Source organism: Rhinoraja longicauda, chromosome 8, assembly GCF_053455715.1.
Source record: "Rhinoraja longicauda isolate Sanriku21f chromosome 8, sRhiLon1.1, whole genome shotgun sequence".
NCBI classification, from domain to species: Eukaryota; Metazoa; Chordata; class Chondrichthyes; order Rajiformes; family Arhynchobatidae; genus Rhinoraja; species Rhinoraja longicauda.
Genome location: NC_135960.1, coordinates 906,872 through 917,657, shown reverse-complemented (window position 1 = coordinate 917,657; position 10,786 = coordinate 906,872). Strand labels below are relative to the sequence as shown.

The window sequence follows — 10,786 nt, the reverse complement described above, 5'->3', positions numbered from 1 at the left end:
GTGACGTTTCACAGAGTGCTGGAGTAACTCAGCGGGTCACGTCATTGATCATGTCGGCTGCTTTCCCGAGGCAGCGTGAAGTGTAGATGAAGATGACATCGAATTCGAGTTGAGGTTGATTATGGGTCCAGTGGCCATGATGGGCTGGAGGTGGATCGGTGGATCAGACCGTGCCCGAGTGCCGCCATTATGGACATTGAGCTTTGTTGTTGTCTTTGGTTGGACACCAGGTGTGTCACCTGGATTCTGGACTACCTGACCAACCGCCCACAGTATGTGGGGACAAGGAATGGCGTTTCTGACCTGGTGGTCTGGAGCACTGGGGCTCCGCAGGGAACAGAATCTTAAGAAGGAAATTAGAAAAGTGAAAAAAAGATATGAGGCTGCTTTGGCAAGTAATGTAAAAGTAAACCCCAAGGGGTTCTACAGATATGTCAATAGTTTTGTTGTTGTCTTTGGTTGGACACCAGGTGTGTCACCTGGATTCTGGACTACCTGACCAACCTGACCAACCGCCCACAGTATGTGGGGACAAGGAATGGCGTTTCTGACCTGGTGGTCTGCAGCACTGGGGCTCCGCAGGGAACAGTTGTGGCTCCTTTCCTGTTCACCCTGTTCACTGCGGACTCCACGTGCGGCTCAGCCAACTGCTATCTGCAAACGTTCTCTGGCAACTCTGCCATCGTCGGCCTCATCACAGACGACGAGGACAGGGCGTACAGAGACAACTGACCCAGGACTTTGTGGACTGGGGCCAGCAGAACCCCCTCTGGATCAATGCTGGGAGAACGAGGGAGATGGTGGTGGATTTCCACAGGTCCCCCCGACACCGGTGAACATAGACAATAGACAACAGACAATAGGTGCAGGAGGAGGCCATTCAGCCCTTCGAGCCAGCACCGCCATTCAATGTGATCATGGCTGATCATTCTCAATCAGTACCCCGTTCCTGCCTTCTCCCCATACCCCCTGACTCCGCTATCCTTAAGAGCTCTATCTAGCTCTCTCTTGAATACATTCAGAGAATTGGCCTCCACTGCCTTCTGAGACAGAGAATTCCACAGATTCACAACTCTCTGACTGAAAAAGTTCTTCCTCATCTCAGTTCTAAATGGCCTACCCCTTATTCTTAAACTGTGGCCCCTGGTTCTGGACTCCACCAACATTGGGAACATGTTTCCTGCCTCTAACGTGTCCAACCCCTTAATAATCTTATACGTTTTGATAAATACGTGGCTGAGGAACTGGTGCAGGGAGCAGGGTTTCAAGTTTCTGGATCATTGGGACCTCTTCTGGGGGAAGTATGACCTGTACAAAAAGGACGGGTTGCATCTGAACCTGAGGGGAACCAATATCCTGGCGGGGAGATTTGCTAAGATAATTGCGGAGACTTTAAACTAGTACGGTTGGGGGGAGGGACTCAAACACAGATAGCTAATAGGCAGTGTGTGAGGCAGGAGGCAGAAAAGGGAAACACTCAGACCCAATATGTAGGAGAGAAAGAAGGGAAAAGAAATAAACTGAGAATAAGAAATGATGGGTCCCTTAAATGTGTATATTTTAATGCTAGGAGCATTGTAAGAAAGGTGGATGAGCTTAGAGCCTGGATTGACATCTGGAAGTATGATGTTGTGGCGATCAGTGAAACATGGTTGCAGGAGGGTTGCGATTGGCAATTAAATATTCCAGGATTTCATTGTTTCAGATGTGATAGAATCGGAGGGGCAAGAGGTGGGGGTGTTGCATTGCTTGTCAGGGAGGATATCACAGCAGTGCTTTGGCAGGACAGACTAGAAGGCTCGATTAGGGAGGCTGTTTGGGTGGAACTCAGAAATGAGAAAGGTTTAGCAACACTTATCAGGGTGTATTATAGACCGCCAAATAGGGAACGAGAATTGGAAGAGCAAATATGTAAGGAGATAGCAGATATTAGTAGTAAGCACAGAGTAGTGATTGTGGGTGATTTCAATTTTCCGTATATAGACTGGGAATCACATTCTGTTAAAGGGCTGGATGGTTTGGAGTTTGTAAAATGTGTGCAGGATAGTTTTTTGCAGCAATACGTAGAGGTGCCTACCAGAGAAGGGGCAGTGTTGGACCTCCTGTTAGGAAATGAGATGGGTCAGGTGACGGAGGTATGTGTGGAGGAGCACTTTGGGTCTAGTGATCACAATGCCATTAGTTTCAATATCATTATGGAGAAGGTCAAATCTGGACCAAGGGTTGAGATTTTGGAGTGGAGAAAGGCTAATTTTGAGGAGATGAGAAAGGATTTAAAAGGAGTGAAATGGAACTTTTTGTTTTATGAAAAGGATATAATAGAGAAATGGAGGATATTTAAAGGTGAAATTTTGAGAGTACAGAGTCTTTATGTCCCTGTTCGGTGGAAAGGAAAGAATAATAATTTGAAAGAGCCGTGGTTTTCCAGGGAAATTGGACACTTGGTTCGGAAAAAGAGGGAGATATACAATAAATATAAGCGGCAGGGAGTAAATGAGGTTCTTGAGGAATATAAAGAATGTAAAAGGAATCTTAAGAAGGAAATTAGAAAAGCGAAAAAAAGATATGAGGCTGCTTTGGCAAGTAATGTAAAAGTAAACCCCAAGGGGTTCTACAGATATGTCAATAGCAAAAGGATAGTGAGGGATAAAATTGGTCCATTAGAGAGTCAGAGTGGACAGCTATGTGCTGAGCCGGAAGAAATGGGGGAGATATTAAACAATTTCTTTTCTTCGGTATTCACCGAGGAGAAGGAAATTGAATTATGTGAGGTAAGCGAAACAAGTAGAGTAGTGATGGAAATTATGAGGATTAAAGAAGAGGAGGTACGGACACTTTTGAAAAATATAAAAGTGGATAAGTCTCCAGGTCCTGATAGGATATTCCCTAGGACATTGAGGGAAGTTAGTGCAGAAATAGCAGGGGCTATGACGGAAATATTTCAAACGTCATTAGAAACGGGGATGGTGCCGGAAGATTGGCGCATTGCGCATGTTGTGCCTTTGTTTAAAAAAGGTTCTAAAAGTAAACCTAGCAATTATAGACCTGTTAGTTTGACGTCTGTGGTGGGAAAATTAATGGAAAAGATACTTAGGGACAATATATATAATTATTTGGATAAACAAGGCCTGATTAGAAACAGTCAACATGGATTTGTGCCTGGAAGGTCATGTTTGACTAATCTTCTTGAATTTTTTGAAGAGGTTACCAGGGAAATTGATAAGGGCAAGGCTGTGAATGTTGTCTATATGGACTTCAGTAAGGCATTTGACAAGGTTCCACATGGAAGGTTGATTAAGAAGGTTAAATCGTTGGGTATTAATAGTGAGGTTGCAAGATGGATTCAACAATGGCTGAATGGGAGATACCAGAGGGTAATGGTTGACAATTGTATGTCAGGTTGGAGGCCAGTGTCTAGTGGAGTACCCCAAGGATCTGTGTTGGGTCCACTGTTGTTTGTCATTTACATTAATGATCTGGATGATGGTGTGGCAAATTGGATTAGTAAATATGCAGATGATACTAAGATAGGTGGTGTAGTTAATAATGAAGTAGAGTTTCAAAGTCTACAGACAGACTTGGGCCTTTTGGAAGGGTGGGCTGAAAGATGGCAGATGGAGTTTAATGCTGATAAGTGTGAGGTGCTGCATTTTGGTAGGACAAATCAAAATAGGACGTACAGGGTAAATGGTAGGGAATTGAGGAATGCAGTGGAACAGAGGGATCTGGGAATAACTGTGCATTGTTCCCTGAAGGTGGAATCTCATGTGGATAGGGTGGTGAAGAAGGCGTTTGGTATGCTTGCCTTTATAAATCAGAGCATCGAGTATAGAAGTTGGGATGTAATGTTAAAATTGTACAGGGCATTGGTGAGGCCGAATCTGGAGTATGGTGTGCAGTTCTGGTCGCCAAATTATAGGAAGGATGTCGACAAAATGGAGAGGGTACAGAGGAGATTTACTAGAATGTTGCCTGGGTTTCAGCACTTAGGCTACAGAGAGAGGTTGAACAGGTTGGGTCTTTATTCTTTGGAGCGTAGATGGTTGAGGGGGGACTTGATAGAGGTTTTTAAAATTTTGAGAGGGACGGACAGAGTTGACGTGGGTAGGCTTTTCCCTTTGAGAGTGGGGAAGATTCCAACAAGGGGACATAGCTTCAGAATTGAGGGACAAAAGTTTAGGGGTAACATGAGGGGTAACTTCTTTACTCAGAGGGTGGTGGCTGTATGGAATGGGCTTCCGGTGGAAGTGGTGGAGGCTGGCTCGATTTTATTATTTAAGAGTAAATTGGATAGGTATATGGATAAGAGGGGATTAGAGGGTTATGGTCTGAGTGCAGGTAGATGAGACTAGGTCAGGGAGAGTGGTCGGCATGGACTGGTAGGGCCGGACAGGCCTGTTTCCATGCTGTAGTTGTTATATGGTTATATGGTTATAAGATCCCCTCTCATCTTTCTAAATTCCATTGTATACAAGCTCCAGTCTTTCAACATACGACAGTCCCGCCATTCAGGGAATTAACCTAGTAAACCTACGCTACACGCCCTCAATAGCAAGATTATCCTTCCTCAAATTTGGAGACCAAAACTGTACACAGTACTCCAGGTGCGGTCTCACTAGGGCCCTGTACAACTGCAGAAGGACCTCTTTGCTCCTATACTCAACTCCTCTTGTTATGAAGGCCAACATTCCATTGGCTTTCTTCACTGCCTGCTGTACCTGCATGCTTCCTTTCAGTGACAGATGCACTAGGACACCCAGATCTCGTTGTACGTCCCCTTTTCCTAACTTGACACCATTCAGATAATAATCTGCCTTCATATTCTTACCACCAAAGTGGATAACCTCACTAATGAATGCTTATTTATTTTTGCAATCCACTTTGCTGCTGTAAGCCTGCAAATTGCTGAAGAAGGGCCTGGACCCGAAACGTCACCCAATTCCTTCTCTCCACAGATGCTGCCTGACAGATGCTGGGTTACTCCACCATTTCTCGACTACCTTCGATTGACAGCAGCATCTGCAGTTGTTTTCCAGCTTATATCCTGGTGGTCGCAGTGCGGACGTCACTCTGTCCGCGGGACGACTTCAAGTTGGTGTCGTCCTCCAGTCCCTTAGAGGTGAAGAGGTTGGCCAGGTTCTTCCTGAACTTCACGCCGATGAAGGCGTAGAGGACTGGGTTGACGCAGCTGTGAAGGAAGGCCAGGCACTGGGTGGCGAGGAGGGCCCTATCCAGGTGATCCCGCATGGGGCAGGTGAAACTGATGCGCCCCAGTCTCAGGAGCATGTCCACTGTCATGGTCAGGTGGTAGGGCAGCCAGCAGGCCAGGAAGGCCAGCACCACCGCCACGATCACCTTCATGGCTTTCTGCTTCTGGAAGCCCTTGGTCTGGCACAGCCTCCACACGGTCATGGTGTAGCAGAAGCCCATGGTGGCCAGCGGCAACAGGAAGCCGATCACCAGGCGGCTAAATTTGGTGCTCACTTTCCACGGTTTGTCAAAATTGCCGTCGTGCTCCTCGTTGCAGACGAACCGGTTGGTCTCGTGTACGTAGAACTCCCCCTTGTACAGGACGGGCAGGGACAGGAGCAGGGCCGAGAGCCAGACGGCCGCGCACGCCAGCTTGACCATCCACGGCCTCCCGTGACCGTGCGAGCGGGCGGGGCAGACGATGGCCAGGTAACGGTCCACGCTGATGCAGGCCAGCAGTAGGATGCCACTGTAGAAGTTCACCTCCTGCAACATATTGACCACCTTACACATGGCGTCACCAAACACCCAGCCCCACACCGCGTCCACCGCCCAGAAGGGCAGGGAGAGGGCGAAGAGAAGGTCGGCCGTGGCCAGGTGGAGCAGGAACACGTCCGTGGACGAGATGGTGCGGCGGTTGTGAAGGATGACGACCATCACCAACAGGTTGCCGATCACGGCCAGCAGACACACCAGGCCGCAGACTGCCGCCGTGAAGTGCTTCATGGCCACAAACTCCATCGGGACACACGGAGAAGGCCCCGGAATAAACGTGAAGGGAAAGTGGTCATCTCCGTTTAACACGGCTGTGCTGGGCATCTGGGTAGACATTTCCTGCAACAACAAAAAAGATTCGCAAATGGGATGTTGAGATTAGTTTAGAGATACAGATCCACACAAAGGGCGGACACAGAGTGGTGGAGAAACTCAGCGGGTCAGGCAGCATCTGTGGAGAACATGGATAGGTGACATTTCACAGAGTGCCGGAGTAACTCAGCGGGTCAGGCAGCATCTGTGGAGAGAAGGAATGGGTGACGTTTCGGGTCAAGACTCTTCTTCAGACTGATGTCAGGGCAGGAAGTGGGACAAAGATAGAATGTAGTTGGAGACAGGAAGACTAGTGGGAGAACTGGGAAGAGGGAGGATAGAAGTCTTCCTGTCTCCGACTAACTTCTATCTTTGTCCCGCCCCTTCCCCTGACATCCGTCTGAAGAAGGGTCTCGACCCGAAACGTCACCCATTCCTTCTCTCCAGAGATGCTGCCTGACCCGCTGAGTTACTCCAGCATTTTGTGACTACCTTCGATTTAATCCATCAACTCCAGTTTTCTTCCACCACACAGAGTGTGGTGGGTGTATGGAACGAGCTGCCGAAGGAGGTAGTTGAGGCTGGGATTATCCCAACATTTAAGAAACAGTAGGACAGGTACATGGATAATACACGCAAAATGCTGGAGTAACTCAGTGGGTCAGGCAGCATCTCTGGAGTGAAGGAATGGCTGACGTTTCGGGTCGAGACCCTTCGTCAGACTGATGACAAAGGTCCCGACTAGAAACATCACCCATTCCTTCTCTCCAGAGATGCTGCCTGACCCGCTGAGTTAATCCAGATGTTTGTGTCTACCTTCGGTTTGAACCACCACCTGCAACTTCTACCCTGCAATATCATATCATATCATAGATATATAGCCGGAAACAGGCCTTTTCGGCCCTCCAAGTCCGTGCCGCCCAGCGATCCCCATACATTAACACTATCCTACACCCACTAAGGACAATTTTTTTATTTTTTTTTTAACATTTACCCAGCCAATTAACCTACATACCTGTACGTCTTTGGAGTGTGGGAGGAAACCGAAGATCTTGGAGAAAACCCACGCAGGTCAATAAGGCTGGTGAACACTGCACAACACTGATCTCAGCAACTTTGATCTTTCTGGACCTTGTCTTTGGCTGCACAATGCACTATTATGCTTACCTAGTATTATCAAGAACAAGATTGACTGTTAACTTGACAGGTGACAAATTTGGAACTTGTAGAAACCAATGATACAATTACTTACACATCAACAGTAACCACGAACAAGTCATTAAACTGTTCATAAAGCTGGAACGTCAAGTCACAAGAAACTGCAGATGCTGGTATTCTGATAAAACACTAAGTGCTGGAGGAACTCCGTGAGTCAGGCAGCATCTGGAGAGGAAAGGAGGCTCCCAACCCAGAACGTCACCTATCCATGTTCTCCACAGATGCTGCCTGACCCGCTGAGTTACTCTGGCACTCTGTGAAACGTCACCTATCCATGTTCTCCACAGATGCTGCCTGACCCGCTGAGTTACTCCAGCACTCTGTGAAACGTCACTTATCCATGTTCTCCACAGATGCTGCCCGAACTGTTGAGTTACTCCAGAACTTTGTGTCTACTTTTTATACAAGCACCTTAATTCCTTGTATCTGCATCAGTGGTTGGGACGGACAGACAACGTTTCAGGTTGGGATCCTTCTTCAGATGTTAGTTTGTTAGCTTAGTTTATTGTAACGTGTACTGAGGTACAGTGAAAAGCTTTTATGCTGCGTGATATCCAGTCAGTGGAAAGACTGCACATGATTACAATTGAGAGAATAATGCTTAGTCCTGTAAAGTCCAATTAAAGATAGCCTGAGGGTCTCCAACGAGGTAGATGGGAGGTCAGGACCGCTCTCTAGTTGGTGAGAGGACGGTCCAGTTGCCTGATAACAGCCGGGAAGAAACTGCCCCTGAATCTGGAGGTAATTATAGACCAGTTAGTCTGACATCAGTGGTGGGGAAGATGCTGGAGTCAATTATAAAAGACAAAATTGCTGAGCATTCGGATAGCAGTAACAGGATCATTCCGAGTCAGCATGGATTTACGAAGGGGAAATCATGCTTGACAAATCTACTGGAATTTTTTGAGGATGTAACTAGGAAAATTGACAGGGGAGAGTCAGTGGATGTGGTGTACCTCGACTTTCAGAAAGCCTTCGACAAGGTCCCACATAGGAGATTAGTGGGCAAAATTAGGGCACATGGTATTGGGGGTAGGGTACTGACATGGATAGAAAATTGGTTGACAGATAGAAAGCAAAGAGTGGGGATAAATGGGTCCCTTTCGGAATGGCAGGCAGTGACCAGTGGGGTACCGCAAGGTTCGGTGCTGGGACCCCAGCTATTTACGATATACATTAATGACTTAGACGAAGGGATTAAAAGTACCATTAGCAAATTTGCAGATGATACTAAGCTGGGGGGTAGTGTGAATTGTGAGGAAGATGCAATAAGGCTGCAGGGTGACTTGGACAGGTTGTGTGAGTGGGCGGATACATGGCAGATGCAGTATAATGTAGATAAGTGTGAGGTTATTCACTTTGGAAGGAAGAATAGAAAGGCAGATTATTATCTGAATGGTGTCAAGTTAGGAGGAGGGGGAGTTCAACGAGATCTGGGTGTCCTAGTGCATCAGTCAATGAAAGGAAGCATGCAGGTACAGCAGGCAGTGAAGAAAGCCAATGGAATGTTGGCCTTCGTAACAAGAGGAGTTGAGTATAGGAGCAAAGAGGTCCTTCTACAGTTGTACCGGGCCCTGGTGAGACCGCACCTGGAGTACTGTGTGCAGTTTTGGTCTCCAAATTTGAGGAAGGATATTCTTGCTATGGAGGGCGTGCAGCATAGGTTCACTAGGTTAATTCCCGGAATGGCGGGACTGTCGTATGTTGAAAGGCTGGAGCGATTGGGCTTGTATACACTGGAATTTAGAAGGATGAGGGGGGATCTTATTGAAACATATAAGATAATTAGGGGATTGGACACATTAGAGGCAGGAAACATGTTCCCAATGTTGGGGGAGTCCAGAACAAGGGGCCACAGTTTAAGAATAAGGGGTAGGCCATTTAGAACGGAGAAGAAGGAAGAACTTTTTCAGTCAGAGAGTGGTGAAGGTGTGGAATTCTCTGCCTCAGAAGGCAGTGGAGGCCAGTTCGTTGGATGCTTTCAAGAGAGAGCTGGATAGAGCTCTTAAGGTTAGCAGAGTGAGGGGGTATGGGGAGAAGGCAGGAACGGGGTACTGATTGAGAGTGATCAGCCATGATCGCATTGAATGGCGGTGCTGGCTCGAAGGGCTGAATGGCCTACTCCTGCACCTATTGTCTATTGTCTACTGTCTATTGTGTGCGTTTTCACACTTCTGTACCTCTTGCCCGATGGGAGAGGGGAGAAGAGGGAGTGACCGGGGTGAGACTGGTCCTTGATTATGCTGCTGGCCTTGCCGAGGCAGCGTGAGGTGTAGATGGAGGCGGTGGGAGGGAGGTTGGTTGGTGTGATGGTCTGGGCTGCGTCCACAACTCTCTGCGGTTTCTCGCGGGTCTTGGATGGAGCTGTTCCCAAACCACGCTGCGATGCGTCCCGATGCGAGAGAGTTTAACGTAAACACGAGTGGATAAAAGACTTTACCTGCCGGTTGAAAGGACACGGTCGACTCTACAAGACTCCACGCATCAGGAGGACAGAACCAACAGCGCTCAACGGGACCTGTTCACCGTCTTGTTGTGGAGAGAGGGGACAGGCGGAGAGTGAATCTTAAGTGAAAGAAAGCAGAAGGGCTTGTGCAAATCTCGCTGCCTTTATCAATTGTGTAACGAGGAAGGATTAGTTAACGATCTTGTTGTGCAGAGCGGCTTGGGCAACCATGACCAAAATAGTTGATTATCGGAGCAAGGAGGTCCTTCTGCAGTTGTACAGGGCCCTAGTGAGACCGCACCTGGAGTACTGTGTGCAGTTGTACAGGGCCCTAGTGAGACCGCACCTGGAGTACTCTGTGCAGTTGTACAGGGCCCGAGTGAGACTGCACCTGGAGTACTGTGTGCAGTTTTGGTCTCCAAATTTGAGGAAGGATATTCTTGCTATTGAGGGCGTGCAGCGTAGGTTTACTAGGTTAATTCCCAGAATGGCGGGACTGTCGTATGTTGAAAGACTGGAGCGACTAGGCTTGTACACACTGGAATTTAGAAGGATGAGGGGAGATCTTATCGAAACGTATAATATTATTAAGGGGTTGGACACGTTAGAGGCAGGAAACATGTTCCCAATGTTGGGGGAGTCCAGAACCAGGGGCCACAGTTTAAGAATAAGGGGTCGGCCATTTAGAACGGAGATGAGAAAAACCTTTTCAGTCAGAGAGTTGTGAATCTGTGGAATTCTCTGCCTCAGAAGGCAGTGGAGGCCAATTCTGTGAATGCATTCAAGAGAGAGCTAGATAGAGCTCTTAAGGATAGCGGAGTCAGGGGGTATGGGGAGAAGGCAGGAACGGGGTACTGATTCTGAATGATCAGCCATGATCACATTGAATGGTGGTGCTGGCTGGAAGGGCCGAATGGCCTACTCCTGCACCTATTGTCCATTAATATGGTGGAATCCTGCATTAGGATGGAGCCTGACACGGTTAATTCAGAGACGACTCCAGAACCAGGGGCCACTGTCTAAGAATAAAGGGGAGGCCATTTAAAACTGAGGTGAGAAGAAATC

General features: G+C 47.7%; 1 protein-coding gene across 2 annotated transcripts in view; it reads right to left on the bottom strand.

The window, feature by feature from the left end:
• Window positions 1-4,221: 4,221 nt before the first annotated feature.
• The window catches only part of LOC144595701 (C-X-C chemokine receptor type 2-like), a 350,033-nt gene continuing 343,468 nt past the window's right edge, over window positions 4,222-10,786 (bottom strand). For both annotated transcript variants that reach the window (XM_078403241.1, XM_078403240.1), the window contains exons 2-3: window positions 9,716-9,804; window positions 4,222-6,084 (exon numbers count right to left, since the gene is read on the bottom strand). In XM_078403241.1, the coding sequence (XP_078259367.1) occupies window positions 5,038-6,081 (1,044 nt within the window). In that variant the 5' untranslated portion in view covers window positions 6,082-6,084; window positions 9,716-9,804 and the 3' untranslated portion in view covers window positions 4,222-5,037. The remainder of the gene's footprint in view (window positions 6,085-9,715; window positions 9,805-10,786) is intronic.